This window comes from Antrostomus carolinensis, unplaced genomic scaffold, assembly GCF_000700745.2.
Source record: "Antrostomus carolinensis isolate BGI_N321 unplaced genomic scaffold, ASM70074v2 scaffold21716, whole genome shotgun sequence".
Lineage (NCBI taxonomy): Eukaryota > Metazoa > Chordata > Aves > Caprimulgiformes > Caprimulgidae > Antrostomus > Antrostomus carolinensis.
Window position 1 is genome coordinate 54,958 of NW_010324239.1, and position 20,343 is coordinate 75,300.

General features: G+C 42.1%; 1 protein-coding gene across 1 annotated transcript in view; it reads left to right on the top strand.

Moving 5' to 3' along the window:
• The window catches only part of GAREM1 (GRB2 associated regulator of MAPK1 subtype 1), a gene marked incomplete at its 5' end in the record, with an annotated part of 80,494 nt that overhangs the window by 51,561 nt on the left and 8,590 nt on the right, over window positions 1–20,343 (top strand). Inside the window, 2 exon segments of the mRNA XM_010170883.1 lie at window positions 7,768–7,898; window positions 18,301–19,479. Coding sequence (XP_010169185.1) covers window positions 7,768–7,898; window positions 18,301–19,479 — 1,310 coding nt within the window.

Below are 20,343 nucleotides of genomic sequence, written 5' to 3' on the forward strand. Positions count from 1 at the left end.
GCTTCAAAATCTTCATAATATTTCCGAGAAGTAAAACTATTCATTCTGAAGGGCTCCTTCCCCATGAAATGTTGCACAATCTCTACTGACTGAATGTGCCTTTGTGCCTTGCCCTCTGCTTTGCAGTGCCATAAGTTTAGCTCGAGTACACTTGGTGAATTCTACTTGTATTATGTTTACTTAGATATGTCTCTAGTTCATGTTTCATCTATTTTTTAATACATTCCCAAAATTTCCAGAAGATTGGGTACAGATGAGAACACAGGAGGTCCTCTTCACCCCTCTCCCTCTCCTCAAGAAAAAATACTGACAGGCAGCTCTTAAAAAACAGAAGCAGTATTTCAAAGTCTGTTTAATAGCTAGTTCATGGTGATTGTAAGAATCAGTCGTAGCTTTTCTAGTTTGTGGCCCAGTCATTATGCTTTTGGAAGCTGTGTACCTAAGATTCTTGTTGTGTATTTTCCTGCTGTATTCTCCACCCTTTTATAGTTTCCTGTATGCTTTCAGCAGACTACAATATGAAAATAAACAAATTCTTTTGAATAACTCAGAAAAACTTCCCTCTCTGCCCCCCAAACCTTTTTTTGTGTAGCTCTCAGAAGCTACCAGTGTGGCAGATAAGGATGAACCTGTACCATTGGGTTGTCTTGCTCTTTCTTTGGCTGAGAGGATGAACTTACCACAGCATTGCATCCATGTTAGTTTGCTGCCAGGTCTCAGCCGGACATGAAGTCAGTAGCTCCGTCAATGGGGAACCTGGAGGTGATGGAGCAGGTGATTCACTTTTCTGTCCCCTCCATGGGCAGTAGGGCTGTGAGCCTGTCTACACTAGTTCATTTGCGGACTCCTGTCTGCTCCTGCTGTTGAAAACAGTGTTCTGTAATTCCATTTATATTTGCAGTCTCTCTTTGTGAGGAACTGTTTGGGGCTGTTCAGCCTGGAGAAGAGAAGGCTCCGGGGAGATCTCATAGCAGCCTTCCAGTACCCGAAGGGGCCTACGAGAAAGCTGGGGAGGAACTTTTCATAAGGGCAGTTAATGACAAAACAAGGGGAAATGGCTTTAAACTGAAAGAGGGTAGGTTTAGATTAGATATTAGGAAGAAGTTTTTCACTGTGAGGGTGGTCAGACACTGGAACAGGTTGCCCAAGGAAGTTGTGGATGCCCCCTCCCTGGAACTGTTCAAGGCCAGGCTGGATGAGGCTTTGAGCAACCTGGTCTAGTGGGGGGTGTCCCTGCTCGTGGCAGGGGGGGTTGGAACTAGATGATCTTTAAGGTCCCTTCCAACCCAAACCATTCTATGATTCTATGAATCTTTTCCTCTTGCACTGTTCCCTCTGAAGCAGGGACCCAGCACCTCTGCTGCCCCAGGGGACCTGAAAATTCTTCTCTCCTCTGGAGAACTGTGAACAAACACTAAGTTTCAATAAGCTGCAAGATAACGAAAGTGAAGCACAACATTTATTTTCCACTCGTCATTACTTCTGCCTGTCAGCCAAACCTTTTCACGTTTACCTAGTCGTAGGTCCCCAAAAGAACTGCAATATTAACTTTACACCTTAGTTGCAGTTAGTGATGTAATAGTGTATCAAAGATGTGATGGGTTCTGTTTTGTTCTTCCCTTTTTCAGATCTAGACAGCTACAGCCACTGCCATGACAACACTTCTTGCAACAACAAAATGCCACATGTAGGTTCTATGCAAAGACATATTGTCAAATGTCAATTTAAATAAAAAAATGATTTTAAAAAAGATTAAATGTAGGCTGAAGTGTTAGGATTATGTCTTAATCTATTATTTCAGAGTCTTTATTTTGCCTTGCTCGCTCTTGATGGGCTGCCTTGTCTAAGGATTAGGTAGGGACAAAATAGTACTGTCATATGATCTAGTTGATGGGGTGACAAGTGAGACCATAAATTGAGATTTCCTTCCATCATCCCCCACTGAGACATTTATTTCTGTGTGATGCATTGAGGGCAGTTGCATACACTGTCAGCTGAAGACTATACAGTTCCATCTACGAACTCAGCGTGCTGAAATGTTCTTTCCAATTCGTGCAGCTGCATTCTCCCTGATATCTAGCAAGCCGCCTCTCTGTGTCCTTCGTTATTATGTTTTATTTATGCTTTAGGCTTGTGCTCTTCAACTCTACCCAGTTATATCAAGTATCCTCTTTTTGGGGAGGAAAACAAAGTTATTTCCTATCAGCTTGATGCATGGGAACGCTGGAAAATGTAGACAAAAATTGTCTTTTTCCAAAATGGTGGTATTCTGGCCAAAGGTAGGGAGCCTTTTCTTTTTGAGTCAGCTCTGCTGTTCTTTGTAATACCGAAATGCAGTCAGCAATCAACAAATAATATGAAACATAAACCTCTGCAGTACTTTTGCTACCCTGCTGTGCCGTCTGCACATTCTTGAGAAGTGCTGGGCTTTGCATACAGTCTCACATAGAGAGATGTGAGACTTACTAAATAATCAAAGCTGCTGAAAGACAATACAACTCCTGCCTCCTTGGAGAAACATTTAACAGCTAACGCAATTGAGCAGATGTTTCAGTGACCTTCCATGTTTCCTACTGATGACATACAGCTACTTTTCTTCTTTTTTTTTTTTTTACATAATTTCTTTTTTCAGATTTTGTCTTTGGTGTATGAGCATGTACATGCTCTCATCCTTTCATATCAATGAAAACTTGACTGTTCAGTCTGCAAACCCTTGCCATAGATAAGGACTCCTTTGGTCTAGGCAAAGTACAAAACAAATGTTTCTGTCTTGGAAACATTCTGGACTGTTGGAAAGGGCTGGACTATTTGATGGTGAGGGCTAAGTCATTGCAAAAACCAGGGGATCTTATATTACAGAAATAACCTGTATGAGGTGAGTTAGAGTTGTGAAAGTATGTAAGCCTTCAAAAACATAAGCAGTGGAAGCAGCAGAATCAGCCAGAAGGCTGGGAGAGAAAGGGCTGGCTACTGCCCCTGCTCACATATGTTGCAGGGCTAACTTCTGGGAAGAAGGAAGATGGACTGATCTTCCTGCTCCTACTAGCTTTAATAAATACCTCTGTAAACTAGATGGTAAGCCCTGGTTTAGGTCTTTCCCTGCCTTTTTATCTTTCCAGACTCATTTCCAGCAGTAGTGGATTTACTGTCTTTGCTGTAAGTACCTTCACAGGGAAATAAGAATTCATAATCTGCAGAGATAATATATACTAGAACGAACCTGTTCCAATACTGTGCCTGCCAGAGGCCAGACTGAAAGATAGAGATATAAAGCTTGCAGTAGTTGTTCATTACTCCCGTGCATTTGGCTGCAAAGGAGTAACACCTGCTCAGTGAACTGTGTAGGTATTACAAATCTTTGATCTTTCTGAACCAGCACTGATTTACTAGAGAAACACATCATTATTCTTTTTCTGCTAGTAAGCGAGAGAGGAGTGAATTTTCTATAAAAGTATAGTTTTAGCTTTAGATTTTTAAAATTTTTTGTTAAATTCCTAATTAACACAGTAAAATTACTTTGTGATTTGTTTAAGCTTGCTGTCAGTTTTGTGATGTCTCCTGATGAAATCGTACCTCTTGCGAAGTGTAGTAAAATTCCACTTCAACTTGCAGTGAAGCCAGACTTATGTCCATTTAACTTGTATTTCAGCCATAGTGTCTTTTTTATGGCAGCTTGAATAGAGAACGGGGAGAAACATAATAAGAAATTGTCTCCTTCCTCCCCATTAGTTAGTTATTTGACATCTGGCTCAAATGTGTATTGCAGGCCCCTCTTCAGCCCTTCTTTCCCTCCTTCGAATAAAAAAGTCTGCCTTTTTCAGTGAGGAAATAAATTTTTTAAAACTGCCTATAGAAAAATCTCAAATTATAATAATCTTTTCCAAAGGAGATGCATTTTAACATCTAGCCTTGACAGCTTCCACGCACAGCATACTTCTTGATTTCGTAACGGGGAGATTAATGCTGCCCTTCTATTATATGCTTTGGGATCTGTGTGTACTCCTCTGTAGTCAGCCTCCTCGTGAACTGCTGCTCATTAGCAGTGAAGGCACAGATGGCTTTGTGTTTGCACAGCTCAGCTGAAGGAAGGGAAGGATGGCACAGATAGCGACATGGACAGTTCTGAGCATCTCGTTGTACTGAAGCAAAGCTCCAGCTGATTTTTCTTTCTTTTTTTTTTTTTTTTTTTTCCACAAGAACACGTGGAATTCTACACTAGAGCACAGACCCTGCTCCCAGTTGCACACAGCCTAAAACATTTGTTCTGTGCCGAGGAATTTAGAACTTCTTTGTAGAAGTTTGGATTGCAGTGGGTATCTGGCCTTTTCTTGCAACCAGACTATCTATTGTTAAATACATAACAGTCATAGTAAAATAATATTATTGTGCTTCCAAAGAGAGTAACTAGAGAACCTAGAATTGAAGACCACAGTCTCATTCAAAGTGCTGGATGAGTATTGTTCATATAATGTAGTATTATCCAGTATGTTGTTTTCCTTCCTTGTTCATGTGAATTCATGCTTTGTTACTGTGCCCAGCTCAACTGCTGCTCTGAAGTGAGAGTTCTCAATTTCTTTCTGAACTAGCAAAATTTTGTCACTGCAATATCTCACAGTTTCAAAAAACTATGTAGCTTCCATGTATTAGCATATTCAGCTCCATTCTGTACCTAAGGAGGAATGTTAAATCAGAAGAAACCCCACTGGATTTAGATCTCTGAGGTGACTCAAACTTGCTGTGTTTTTTTGTTTGAGTTTTTTTGTTTGTTGGGGTTTTTTTCCCCTTTGGGGAATTTAAGATATGAAATACCATTATAAATTGTAATGACAGCTTGCCTCGAATAGGAACCGCAGCTGGGAATCCTGCAAATCAGGCCTCTGGATCCCACATTGGGCAATCAATTAGGGTTACAGTGTCACTAGTTGAAGAGGACAACAATGCACCCCGAGGAGCAATTCAGAAGTAAACAGGAGAGAGCAACAGCCTTAGGTCAGCCCATGGAAAATGAACACTGTGTGATTATTTCTGTAAAATCTAAGAACATCTTGACCTTAGTATCTATCTGTGAAATACAGTCATTGGCTCTGCACTCTAGAGTAGTAGTTTTTCTGTGCTATCAGGTGCTCCCTGATGCAACTCGTAGTTCCTGCTGCTGCGCGATGTCCTGGCACGTTCTGACTCCACAGAGGAGGAGGAGGTCTGGCTTCACTCGGTTCCCCCGCACACCTGAATTTCCTTTGCAGGAAAGCGGGGTGCCTGCAGGGGGAAGGATCTGTGGAGCTAGGGAGCACATCTTCCTCTTGGTTAGGATGTGGTTGACAGGGAAATCCTGAAACCAGGACTTAAGTGATCTATATGATGGATTGGGGATTAAAAAGCATGGTTCTCCTCTCTTCATCTCTCCCTGTCTGCGCCTCAGGCTTCAGTCACAGCACACTTTCCAGCTTTGGCTAACCCTGCTTATTGTCCAGGTTCCCTGAGCTCAGAGGTAGGTGCTGGTGGCCTGGCACCTCTATTGCTTTGTACCCAAAGGGGCTCAGAGCAGACAAGTTGAGGAATTTGGCTTCAGGACGTTGGCACATTTGTTGAGCGCGTTAAGTGTTTTTCCCAAATGCTTGTCCACTGTCAGGTTTCCTATGGCTACCCGTAGTGTCTGCCAGATGTAGCTTTGTCACTCATAAAACTTTTGCTTTTAGTCTTGGAGGCAGTGTAGAGCCTATGGAAGAAGACATTGCCAGAATTTTTCAAGATAGAGGGTATGTCTACAATGAAAGTTTTAGATACCTTCAGTAAGCAATTAAAGAAATTGGCAGGGAAGAAAACCTCTGGAGCTACTAAGCCCAAAGATCCCTCTTCACTGCTCTGGGCATCCTTGAGTCATGAGTTCCTCCTAGAGGTGTGGAGGAGACTCTGGGTAATATTGCTAATTGTGGTTAAAGTCCTTCTTACACAGCTGTCGTTGAGAGAAGCCGTTCCCGTAGTCAACTACATTGCTGTAATATACTACAGGAATGGCTTCAGCAAGTCACACCAAAGGTCCTGCTGCTTCTACCCCAGTGTTGGTCTTTGAAGCGCTTGAATTGTCTTGGATGAACTTCAACTAATAGTGTGTCCTGAAGCAGATACAGAAGTAGGAAAACTCCAAGGCAACTGATTTTTGAAGTGTGGTGAAGTTTATTAAACAGTTGCAAAATACAGTCGCACGGTGGGAAGTACCAGCATCTTTAGTTACCTACTGATAATACTTCAGAGTTACTGTGGTCAGTCCAGAAAGACAAAGTGTATGGAAGACAGGAGAAGGAAGTCTTCTGTCTTGTAAATTGATATTTATGCTTACAACCACAGTACTCAAGCACACGGATTAAACAAGTGTGCTTCTGTCAGCAGGGTGCTGGGGTTGGGTGGAGAAGCTGAGCCTTTTGGTCTCATACCTCTCTTAGTGTGTGTGTGTCTGTGTGTGTGTGTGTGTGTGTGCACACACCTGGCAGAGTGGTGAGACAGGTCTTTCTCATAGGCTGCCAGGACTTGCTGAGCTTGTGTTCATTTCCTCCTCTGCTGCTAAGGGGCCTGAAATAGTTCAGTGTGGGTGAATTCTCTGAACATGTCACAGAAATCTCAAGTCTGATGGGGTAGATGGGGCAGCAGGGTGTTGTGCACAAAAATGCTGAAGGAGTGAGAAAATATTTCTGTAGGTGGCTGACATCCTGATGCATTGCATGTATTTTAAAGAAGTTGAGCACTGTTTGAGAACACTAATCCAGTGGCTGCATGCATTGCTAATTTTAAAATATGATTTACAGGAGATGCACTAATCATTTTTACTTAGCCTTTTTCTAATTTTCTGGAAATGTTTCTTAAACATTGAGTCTTGCTGTGCTGTTCTCTTGCTGAGACCAGCCTTTAACTTAGTAGTAGTTCATGTTTCTAAATTTGGGAAGATTGCTCCACTGATTTTTAATTCATACAAGCAGCAAATGTGTCCGTCTAAGCTTTGGTTATCACTATATTTATAAAAGAAAGCTTTTAAACTTTATGTTCATAGTGCACAGAGGTGATTGATGTTAGTTCTGTGTTAGTTCTTGCCTTTTACAAGACTTTGAAAATAGCCAAAGTTTTCATTTGGGGGTGGGGAGGTAAAGTCAGCAAGAAACACTTCTCTCTAATGCTTTTCTGAAGGCAACCACCTTCAAAAGTGTTTTCAATGTATATGGTTTAATTTCATATGTTAGCTAAACTTCTCAAAGGGCTTAGTTTATGATTAAGGAAAGTTTGGTGGTCTTCCACTCTTAGGGAAGCCTACAGGGAAAGGGGTTTCAAGGTAGCATTTTTTAATAGCTGTTTGATAATGCTAAAAATAAAACCCTTACGTGTATTGTTTTGGGGTTTTACAGTAATGAGTGTGTTTTCTTTATGTAAAGCTTTTAACATTAAGGGCCAAAAAACGCTATCTGTACAGATACTGTTGCACCAAATTAAGTACACAAATGCCTCCATAGTTATTTACTATTTCTAGAGAGCATGTGATAAAAGGATCTTTTTTTAATTTAACTTGGGCTCCCACATGTTCTTTTCATTCTGACCTGGAGAACTGGGTGTCTTTCATGGCAGGTTCAGGAGACTCTTTGCAATGTTTCATCTTCTTGTTTGGCTGCTAATAATCGGAAAAAATTGACCAAGCAGAATGGTGAAGTTGAGCCAGCAGTTGCCACAGTGACAGTTGTCCAATATAAATATCTTACAACTCTTCTGTTTATCATCTGTTTTCAGGGCAGTTTAAGCTGCTGGAACAAGACCGAGATATTAAGGAGCCAGTGCAGTATTTTAACAGTGTGGAGGAGGTGGCTAAAGCATTTCCTGAACGAGTTTACGTCATGGAGGAAATAACATTCAACGTTAAGGTAGTCCCTGAATAAATATTTATCCCTGTCTAAATGATTAACTGTTACAACCTTTATATACATGGCAAGTGAGCAACGACACTGTGTGGGAAGTGTGATTTTTTTTTGAGACAAACGAGCCTTTAGTGTTCTGCATTCAGTGATAGTGTTCTTTGGGATCGTTTTTGCAGTCTTAAATCAACATGTCCTCTAAGGGCTTTCCTGTCCTATGGCACTTTGGGGAGCAGTCCTGATGATCCATCACAAAATTCATCTAATTAGGATGCTTCTACGAGATTCTAAACAAGTGTTGTTTGTTGCCCCCTTTCCCCTCCGCCTCCAGCAGTCTGAATTTTATTCTCTGCTAAGCAGCAGCTGCTCAGATCCCTGTCCAGAAAGCTTTATTCTCAGAGAGCACACAGGGTGAAATGATGGGGTTGCTTGTCTCAAAATTACTGTAGCTAAATAGCATCGTGAATAAAAAAAAATGAAAAACCACAACAAACCAAATCAAACAAACAAAAAAAACCAAATCACACTTGTTCTCTGTGTGTGCGCGTTTGTGTTTGTTTTCATGTGCACACCTCTTGGGCTCATCAAAGGGTCAGCAGTCCCATGAGTGTGAGGGCTTGCTATCACCAAACACACTGCAGTGCAGTGGCATGAAACAACGAAGACAGAACTTGTTCTTCCTTGTCCTGCCTTATATGTCTTACCTATATGTGTGACACTAAACAAGGTAGGTCACCTCTGCCAACAGAACAGCATGGTCATTGGGCTTGTCTGGTTTGCTTCAGTTGATACAGCACATAAGACTGTTTGAAGAGCTTCCTAGAGCTGTGATGCCTTATCCACATTACGTACTCTACAGAGGAAACTGGTTGATAGAGCTGGTGCAAAGCCAGTACAGTGTTTCCTGGTCCTGTGTGTAGCGATGTGGGGCTTTTATAACAATCTTTTAATGGCTTTTTCTCCTTGCACTGCTGGAGTTGGGGAATACCAGCTAGTCCACAGTTTTTATAGGTGCAAAACAAGATTGCTGAAGACTACTCGAAGCGTGAGACCTCATCACTTAATTCATTTAGCGACACAGACTCATAGAATCATAGAATGGTTTGGGTTGGAATGGATGTTAAAGATCATCTAGTTCCAATCCCCCTGCCATCAGCAGGGACACCCCCCACTAGACCAGGTTGCTCAAAGCCTCATCCAGCCTGACCTTGAACACTTCCAGGGAGGGGGCATCCACAACTTCCTTGGGCGACCTGTTCCAGTGTCTGACCACCCTCACAGTGAAGAATTTCTTCCTAATATCTAATCAAAATCTATCCTCTTCCAGTCTAAAGCCATTACCCCGTGCTCTATCAAAACCTGCCCTTGTAAAAAGTCCCTCCCCAGCTTTCTTGTAGGCCCCTTCGGGGACTGGAAGGCCGCTGTAAGGTCTCCCTGGAGCCCTTCCATCTCCAGGTTGACCGACCCCAACTCTCTCAGCCTGTCCTCACTGGAGAGGTGCTCCAGCCCTCTGATCAGCCTCATGGCCCTCCTCTGGACTCACTCCAGTAGGTCCATGTCTTTCCCATGTTGCGGGCTCCAGAGCTGGATGCAGTACTCCAGGTGTGGTCTCATGAGAGTAGAGGGTCAGAATCACCTCCCTCGACCTGCTGGCCATCCTTCTCTTGATGCAGCCCAGGATATGGTTGACCTTCTGGGCTGCAAGTGTGCATTGCCGGCTCATGTTGAGCTCATTCACCAACATGTCTTTCAAGACAGGAGGTTGTTTTCATTTATGTTATCCATTAAGCTGAAGCCGTAAAAAACCTTTCATGAATGAAAGCTACATGAGAAAGTTGGAACACTTTTGTATGTTTAGGAAGTAGTTCAGCAAATCAAGACAACAAGTAAATTCCATTTCTACTCAGGAAAATCAGTCTTATGTTGGAGCTGCTTGCTTTATCCGGTGCTGTGCCATTATTTCTCTGTTGATCGATGGCAAAATCAAGAGAGTAGCACAGTAAAATGTGCAGCTTTGATTCTATAGGGAGAAAAGTATTCGTCTGCAGACTTGTTTAAATATAAAATACTGTGTTTTGGGTTTAATATGAGTGTTCTTAAAGCTCTTTGTCATATTTAGCAAACTGAGAAATAGGCATAACTTACTGTTCACTATCAAATCAATTTTAAAAAATATTATTGTGACACTCCTTAATGTAAATAACAGTAATAATGATCCAGGTTTAACCTAGTTACACAGTTATCTTGGCAGTATTTCTTTTGGCAGTTTTTCCAGTTTCATGGAAGTCTATTCCAAGGTTATCATCTTCCAAAAAATAAATGAACTTAACAGGATTTATTAAAGTGTTTAATAACTCTTTACATGCAAGAGAATTAGGTAAGCTAAAATTTTAATATAGGGGAGATCCTGTCAAGCTGATTAGAGCAAAGGAAGCAATACTAAGTATGGTTGATTTCTGTCCAATGCAGTATGCCTGTTTAAATTCAGAAGAGAGTACTGGAAGGTAGCTAATCTGATATAAAAAGAAAAAAAAATGCCTAACATATCTGATAAAACATTTAACATTAGGAGGAACTCTGAAGTCTGGGAATTCTTTCTTGTTACAAACACTCAAGTCTTTCATGGATAATTTTTGAAGAAAGAGCCTGTAGAGTTACAGGGTGCCACCAGACAGTCACTGCATGGTTTTATCTGTGCTTGTTGAAGTCTGCCTGCACGTGCCAATACACCACAGTTGCAGTTCAACTTGGTGCGAGCCTTGCCCTTCCCTGTAAATCCTTTGCTGCTCTGTCAGGATTTGACAGCTAGTGCTGCCATTCAGAGAACTGCCTTCTCGCTGTGATGGGTCGTGGGATCTTCTCCAAGGGGGTTGCTTTATTTTTACTTAATGTATTAGTTTTTAAAAGGAAAAATAAGCCACCTTAACCTAGGAGAGGCAGGGGAGATGAGTCACCCTTCCTTCCTTGCCCATGGTTTTGGAGCTAGGCAGGCTTTCTGGGCAGTGCACTGTGGCAGGGGGTTTGGGACCTGCTGGATATTTGAAGGAAGGCTGTAGCACATGCCATCACGCAGAGCTGGGAGTGAAAGGTAGAGTCACTTTTCACAGAATAGCCAATGGAAATTTTAGATTAAACCAAACTTCTGTAATGACTAGAACTACTTCTGGAAGAGAAGACTCAGAGGAGATCTCATCACAGTCTATAACTTCCTCACAAGGGGAAGAGGAGGGGTGGGTCCTGATCTCTTCTCTCTGGTGACCAATGATAAGACCAGGGGAAATGGCAGGAAGATGTGCCAGGGCAAGTTTAGGTTGGACATTAGGAAAAGGTTCTTCACCCAGAGGGTGGTGGAGCACTGGAACAGGCTCCCCGGGGAGGCAGTCATGGCACCAAACCTGACAATATTCAAAAAGCATTTGGGCAATGCCCTCAGACACCTGGTCTGAGTCTTGTGACTGTCCTATGCCAGGGCAAGAGTTGGACCCAATGATCCTTGTGGGTCCCTTCCAACTCACAGCATTCTATGATTCTATGGTAATATCTCTGTATGTGCATAGGTATTGGTACTGTGCTTGTATACCCAGTCAGTTGCCTCAGGTACCCAGTGGCCAGCAGCACCTACAGGCACAGCAATTTAGAGTGTTCTGGGGATAAGCTAATTTAACTCAGTCAATAGGTATTTAGTCTGTTCCTACTTCAAAATTAGAGGTGTTCTGTCTTTTCTTCACTGATAGGTGATAACTTTTTTGTATTAATATTTAGTGCATAACTGTAGATAATTTTGCTTAGGTAACAGCATTACACTACAGAGATTAGGATTTTTTTTATTATTCTCTATGCTAGGAAGAAAAATATTAAGAAAGTGAAGCTACCCCAAGGCCCTAGCTTTTGCTGAATCAGTAGCAGTAGCTTTCTGCAGTCAGATGCTCTGGTCCCACACAGATGGCAGTCTGTACAAATACTCAGGAAGCTCTGTGCATTAAGACCTAAAACCAAAACCAGGAACAGACACCCCACATCATACCAAGGGCAATTAATAATAAGTTATCTTAAAAAGCAACAATATTGTCTGATAGATTGAACACTGGACAAGCTATGAATGCCTGCACTCTGTAAACCAGCCCACTTAGTGTTGCAGGACCCTTCAGACCTTCCAGGATACTGTTTTTTCTCCTGAAGATAGCACTCTGTCTCCCAGGAGAGGCTGTGAAGCTGATTGCAGAGCCTTTTCCAGGATGCTGCTTTATGAGGTTGCAAGCTTTGTCTCCAAGGTGGTTTTCCTTCTTCTCTTCCCCCCCCTCCAGCCCATCCCCAGTATGCACAGGCTGTGGCACCTCCATGTCTTGCACTGGCAGTGCAGTGCTGTGGCTGCCTCTCTCCTCCGGCATCTGGTGCAGGGCTTGAGTGAAAGAGAAGCAGACCTGCTGCTTTGTGCCTACATGGATGTGCCTGCTAGAGAGTTTCTGCTCTGAAAGCAGCCTGGATAGTGAGTGACATTGCCTCGCAGTGGCTTCATGAGCTGGCCCTCCTGACAACCCACATGAAGAGGTGCTTCACGTTAGAGCTCTGCCTGTCATGTTTTGGGTCATTTCTGGAACACTTTGATTTATTTGAAACATGCTTAAACAGCACTGATGTCAGCTTTTAATGTAGCAATCAGGGCACAGTCCCTCTCAGCTGACAGGGAAATGTGCATATGCTAACAGGGAGAGTTGTACTTGCTGATTCTCTGTCTTGGGAGACAGACTTTTATAAAAGAAAAATGGGATACTGTCTCACTGAATTTAGTCCACTTCCTTGAAAAAGTTTGCTTATTTTTTCTTCCAATAGCTCTTCTGAAGACTCTTTGGTTTATATTTTAAAAATCTTTATCCATTTTTTGTGACCTGTAAAAAAATTAATGTATATAATATGTATTACATATATTTTTATATATTTGTAGTGCTATGACTGGTCCCTTGGCTTTAATAGTAAAAACCATATGTGGTAACTATGAATCAAGAGACCTCACAGTTAAAAAAGAGCTCTACCAAAAAAAAAGTCCTAACTGTGTATTTTTAAAGTGAATGCAATGCTTGCATTACTCTAATAAAATCTAGCAGGTATAACAAGCAATATGAAGCCACAAATCATTTTTATAAGGAGTTCATATGAGTCCAAGTGATTAAAGACTTTTACTTCAAATTACAACAAATTAGAACAGTTGGAGTCCAAGACAGGATATTGACTCAGGTGTTATCAAAATCTATTTTTCTGAGTTAACCTTTACTTAAGCAAAAGAAACAATATACTTGAGTTTTCCCAAAAGAACGAGTTTCATAAATAATAATTCAGCACTTTCCTGATGCCTGTCTTCTGCAGATGTAATTGGCTTCTGAATTGTTGTTGAATTGTAGGAGTCTTCAAATTTAAAACATTATAGTGACTTAACCCACCGCTGTTATGCAACATGTCTGTAAGCCAGCAACCTTTCTAGTCAGCATCCTGGCATCAATACTGAGCTGTTAGTATGGATCAGCATCTGGCAGTAGGGAGGTGAAGAGCAAGAACAGCACGGAGTAGGCTGCTTTGGGTTCTATGGGCTCATCCTCTGTCTTAGGAGTTGTTAAATTTGGACATCTGCTAGTGATTTCTACATGGCTTTGGAGTATAGGCTGGCAAGCACTGCCTCTTCCACAGAGCTGGGAGCACTGATTATTCTCACCTATTACCAGAAAGTGAAAATTGGCTGGAAAGAGAGACAAGGGGGAAGTAAAACTGCAGGAGTCATTGTTATAATGCATAAAACATTGTTGTTAAAATGTGTAAAATGGTGAGAACAACCATGACGATGAATGTGTTTGGGGAAGGAGTTATTTCAGGATGCTCCCAAGGCTAATAGTTTAATATCTGGAGGAGACTTTGTGTTTATCTGGTAATGTCAGGAACTGGAGGTGTGGTGGTTACTGCTGCATGTTGTTGCAATAGAATTGTCCAGTGAAGAATTCCTGGTTTAAATAGACTATGTGAGGAGGGGAAAAAACAAACAAACAAAAACCCCCACACAAAACATAAGGGCACAGTCCCACTGCAGAGATGCTTGAGGAAAATGTATTGTCCTACCTTCCTTCCCCCTATTCCTTCATCTGGTCTCAGCTTCCTACCACTTGCAAGGTGTTCCCACCTGAAGCTTCAAAACCAAACCTGGCAGAAATCCGAAAGGAAGCAAGAGTGTTGCTCTTATGTGGGCAAAGCAGGAGGAGGAAGTGAGCTGAAAGTGTGGGGTGAGGTGGAGCTGCACTGGGACTAGAGTTGGTCCTCCCAGGTACGTTACATAGCAGAATGAAGGCTTCTCAGGTGCTTTCTGCCTTCTGTAGCGTTACCTGTTTTCCAAAATGCTGAGGAGATTCTAACAGTTTGACACGAAAATACATGGTTATCTCTGCGCCAGTCTGTCCTGGGCTACCTTAACTCTGCCACTCTGAGGCATTGTGCTACTGTCTGCTGTCCGTCATATACCAGTGATACGCCGTGTCACGTGCGTGGGCTGGGACATGCCACTGGCAGGTCCAAGGCTCTGAAATATCAGAGGCCACTCTGCCAGTGATTTCAGTGCAGGAAGCAGAGAGTGCACGGGGCATGCTCTCAGCAGGGGTGGGAAGGAGCGTAGAGGTGCTTCAGGGTGCAAATCCTGCTGGGTCAGTGCTGGAAGCTTAGAGAGTAGAGGGAGGTGAGTCTGGTGTGTTGTTACCCATTCTGCCTTTTAGGGATAATTTATGATATGCAATTTCTTGCAGCTCATGTTGTCTTTAAGCATTAGTACACTTAAAATTTGATTCCGTGTGAATCAAATCTGTTCCGAGGAGCTGCTGTGCTTGACTGATTCCTGGGCTGATGGGCACCCTGTGAAGTTCACCAGAGGCAAGTGCAAAACCCAGCACCTGGGGTGCCATAAGCCCTGGAACACGCTGACAGGCTAGGAAGTGGTTCTATGAAAAAAGTCTGGGGGTACCTGGTGGGCAGCAGTGGCGGTGCAGCAAAGGTGGCCAACAGCGTATTGGACTATATAAGCAAGAGTGTAGCCAGCAAGTCGAGGATGCTGTTTATTCCCCATCATTCAGCACTTGTGATGCTGCATCTGGAGTATGGCTTCCAGTTTGGGAAACAGCTTTTTTCCAATAACCTACTAATAAAAGGAAGACTTTGACATGTGGGAGTGAGTCCAGTATACCAAGATGGTCAGCAGATGATGTATTAGGAGAGGCAGGGAGAACTGGGTTTGTTCAGCCTTGAGAGGGCTGAGGGGAGATCTCCCTGCTGTGCATACCTACCTAATGGGAGAGTACAAAGAAGACAAACTGACTCATCTGAGGTGCCCAGTGGGAGGACAAGAGACAACAGGCACAAGCTGGAACGTAAGAATTCTGCTCCAATATAAGAAAAAAAAAAAACAAAAACCATGAGTGTGGTTGAACTCAGAAAGAGGCTGCCCAGAGAAGATGTGGATTCTCCATCTTTGGAGAAACTAAAAATTTAATTAGTCATGGCCCTGAGCAGCCTGCCATAACTACACGTGGTTTGAGGAGCAGGTTGGACTAGATAACTCTGGGGGTCCTGCCCAACCTAGAGGATTCTACAAGTCTCACTTGAACTCCTGTGCCATGGCCCTTTGTTGAATTTTTTGTATGGTTTGTGGCCATTGATAAAGTGAAATGTTTGAGAGAACAAGGTAGAGCAAGTTTGATTTTCATAGATCATTGCTACAAGGACAAAGTAAAGATCATTTAGCTATGTAATCTGAGAAACTGATAGAAACTATAGAAACTATGTAAAACTATAGAAAAAAGATAGAACTATATAGAAAATATAGATATCTGTGCATGAGTTTCTAGATTATTTAGGGTGATTGCTATGTATGGTATGATATAATTCTGATAGACATGATATATATATATATATGATATGTATGGTGTATATATTTGTTGATAATGTCCTACAACACATATTTACCTACCATCTATGCTTTATAATGTTAATTAGCATGTGGTAATGAATGAATTAACCTAACACAATGAGAGAAGAGTTAGTTTTCTTGACTCTTAGAACTTAAATTTTAAAATATAATATTTTAAATATACATACAAAATATATACTTAGCCTGCTGAGATGTACCAACAGCCTCAGTCACCATAGTAGGGCTTCATGGACAGGGATAAAGTTGTGCCATCTTAGACTTTTCATTTCACTTTTTTAGTTTTTTATTACAACTTTGCACAGCAGCTGATATGTTATATTTTTGTTCAGAAGGAAGAGTCCAGAGCAGTATTTTTCTCAGAGTGCCAAACTAGAACCATAGCATGATTCAAATTTTTAAATTGAGAATAATTTTATATTTAAACATGCCTGTTGGATCTCAAAATCTCTTTGCTATTTTACTGGTTGAAATGGATGCCATTAATCAGTGGCTGCTTCACGAGACCTTTGTTATGAAGCTTGGACAGTTAGCTACCTCTATGGTTTCACATCTAACCCACCATTTTCTTCTACAGTGGCTTCTTTGTTTGTGAATCACCAGGGAAGTGCGAGTTGGCCAAGCAGCAGGTCCCACAGCCACAGGTTGTGACACCTGCCAGTGTCTCGCAGGAAGCAAGGAAAAGCTGTAACCGTACTGTCTCGAGTTAAACTTTCTGGCAGCACAGTTTATGTTGTCCAAAGGAGCCATTTGTGGGGACTTGTCAGTGCTAGAAACAGATATTCTTACGGAACATGCCCTTTCAGAAAGAGAAGGGGGGGATTGATCTGTGTGTCCTCAGCCCTTATCAGCTCCACGGAAGGCAGGGCTGCATGGCCACAGCTCAAAAGCCATCCTCTGTGGTGGTTTTGAGGAGAAACCAGCAAAATAAGCATCACACCAGTGTTACCAGCAAAAAACCCGAGTGCTTCCCTTTCATGTTGCAGTGTTTCAAAATACTGTCTGGACAGCGGTGTGAACTGTGAATGAGTATTACGTACCATAAAACCTTAGTAATTTCCTGGATTAGACCAATTAGTGTTTGTTTAGATAATTCAGGGCTTGAATGACTTCCTCTCCGGAAGCCCCACAACCGAAGTGCTAAGGCAGCACACCTCAGCTGAGCTGCCTGTGCCTTTGCTCTGAAAGCCTTGCAGAAGGTAATCACAACTTTACAAGTACGGGCGAATTGCAGAGCACATCTTACAAGAGGAAGTGTTACTCACAGCACTCCTCAGTTATTAACTGATTGGAATTACAGCCTTGATTTCATGCAATGGCTATTCTGTGATGATACCCAAGTCTGAAGCCTGGAATTTAAACTTCACACAGCTCCATGAAGTCTTCAGAGGTTGCAGAGGTGAGGAAGGGATATACCCTTTTAGCATAGGTTTTCATTTGCAATTATTTTAGTATGTTCAATATTTCAAAATAAAATGGTCTCTAACAGGCCAGTAGTGTTTATCTGATGCTCCTTCCTTTATGAGTAGATATCTGCTGCTGCTGAGGAAGAGCTGGTGGGTTCTGTTAGGTCCCTGAAAAGGGCTTTTCACATTCAACTACTCAAATGTGAAGCAGAGCAATTTTGTCTATGAAGAATCATTCCAGTCTTAAGGAAATAACTTTAGGAACAAATGAACCTTGGACATCTGTTTTGCTTTGTTGTTTTTTTTTTTTTTTTCTTTCCAGTACAATTTCCATAGTAGAAAAGCACACACATGGCTGTGCATATGTTGTTTAATCTCTTAAATTGCAATTATGATCAAAAAATGAGGAAGGAAGTCTATGGCTAGAAGAGCAAGGCAGAAGGGGAGTTAGGCATATGGGATAGACTGATATTCTTGACTTCTCCTTCAGGGAATAGATGTCATCTGTCATTCTCCCTAGCCTGGAAGAAATTGTATCAAAGGGATATGCTTCATCCATAATGATGAGATCACCTTTTCTGCTTCTCAGGGAGCTGAGGATGGTGAAAGGAGGAGGTTTGCTTCCCTCAAGAGCCTGGCAAATAAGTTCTAACAAAGTGCAGAAACAGGGGGGTGGGAAAAAGATACTCAAGGGAATCTAGACATGCTCTGTCATAACTGCATGATACAAGTGGCTATTTTACTTGCTGGGATATGTGGATATGTCCTTTCTTTAAAAATTACTTATGTTTGTTCTCATGTCTTCTTTGGCAGTTTCAGGTGGCTATTTCCCCTCAAGGAAGATGCAGGAATGTGCAGAACAATAAAAGGTTACTTGGCTGAGCTTCAGGTTAAGCACCTTGCACTTGACTACTCAGCTGTTCAAATAACATTAGTTTAGTTTCTCCCAGTATATAGTTTTGTAAGTCTAATCTCAATAGATTTGATACGATTTGAACTATCATCTTCACTGGAGAAAGTAATTTTTTTAATTATTATTATTATTATTTTGCAGGTGGCTTCAGGTGAATGCAATGAAGATACTGAGGTTTACAACATTACCCTTAGTACTGGGGACGAGCTCACTTTAATGGGGCAAGCAGAAATCCTTTATGCAAAATCTTCTAAGGAGAAGTCACGACTCAACACAATCTTCAAAAAAATAGGGAAACTTAATTCAATTGGTAAGCTAGGCAGAGGCAAAATGCCCTGCCTCATCTGCATGAACCACAGGACCAACGAAAGCATCAGTCTCCCTTTCCAGTGTAAGGGCAAGTTTAGCACCCGCAGCCCGCTGGAGGTGCAGATGCAAGAAGGTGAGCACACGATTCGCAATATAGTAGAAAAAACGAGGCTGCCCGTTAACGTGACTGTGCCAAGTCCTACACCAAGAAACCCTTATGACCTGCATTTTATCCGTGAAGGGCACAGGTATAAGTTTGTCAACATTCAAACCAAGACTGTGGTTGTTTGTTGCGTGCTTCGTGGCAACAAAATTATTCCCATGCATTTTCCCTTGCACTTGACACTTCCGAAATTTACTCTGCCCGACAGTCTGGTGAAGGGGGAGCTGTGGCATGAATCCTTTATCCAGCACTGGTTTAATATATGCCAGGAACAGTTTGACATAGATGAGTATTCCCGTGCCGTGCGAGATGTGAAAACTGACTGGAACGAAGACTGCAAGAGCCCAAAGAAGAGCCGATGCACGGGGCACAGCCACGTGCCGAACTCCCTTAGCTACGCGCGGGATGAACTTACACAGTCCTTCCACCGGCTTTCGGTGTGTGTCTATGGAAACAACTTGCATGGGAATAGTGAAGTGAACCTCCATGGCTGCAGGGACTTGTGCAACGAGTGGGGCCTGTTCTCTCATGATGCTCTTCAGTACCAGGAGTCTGGTGACAGTAGCAGCGATTACCTTTTTCCTGAGGTTAGCGAAGAATCAATGTTTCTGCCTACGAAACCAGAACTTCCTTATGAAGAGCTGTGGTTGGACCAAGAGTCTGGAAAGGTTGGTGACCAGCCTCTCATTCGCTCACTGAGTGAGAAGAACAAATGTGACAACTACAGAGGGTCTTTCAGATCAAAGTGTGGTACTGCATCTCTTCCTGTGCCTGCAACTGTCGGAGGAACCACAAAGTCTTCAGATGTTTCCCTACCTCCACCTCCAGTGCCTCCCAAATCAGAAGCAGTAAGTCAGGGTTATTCCTGTTGTTTTGTTTCTGTTTTAGCTGGTGAAGAGATTGCTTGGAGGGTTTTTTTAGGGAAGACTTGGGGGCAGGCGACACATGGAGGACAAGGAAATGGTGAGACTTTGAGATGTGCAACTTCAACTAGTTTCTACCAAATCCTAAAAATCACTGGAGTATATTTAGTGTAACTGCTTTAGTAGCTTAATCGTGATACTTTCAGGTGATATTTATTGGGGTTTTTTTGCTCACATAAACAAGGCCTAAGAATTGCTAGGTCACTTCCTTCCCTTGCTTTCCACATCATCTCTCCTTGTGGTCTCCGTGTTTTCTCTTACTTTCTGTGGCCAAAGTGTATGGGGCATGACCCTGCTTGGAACTGCCTCAAATCCCCTTAGTGTGTGCATCATCAATTAACAGGCCCTGATAATGAGGACAGCTAGAAATTTCATGGATTTTAAGTGTTTGTTAACGAGAGATTGTCGTCTCTGTTACGAGTCTGTAGTAGATTTTGAAGAATATTAAGTGTCATTGACCTCAAGGAAACTTTATCAAACTAGACCTGAACTAGTCACTCTGTACTGCTTATTGAAACAAAACATGTTTAAATAGGAACTCTGCAGACTTGATAAAAGAGCCTGCTAGAGATCTCAATTTTAAACAGAGCATGTTTCCTGTCCTAGGGTTTCTAATGAAAATTCATGGGGCAAATCACTTCTCCAAACCTGAAATGTCGTGGAGACTTCAGAAGCAAAAATTCAAATATGTTTTATCAACAGAAGCTTATGTGGACTCTTGACACATAGTCCTAAACATTATTTTTTTAAAAACACTAAGGAAAAAAATAAAACGTCCCCCAGGAAAGA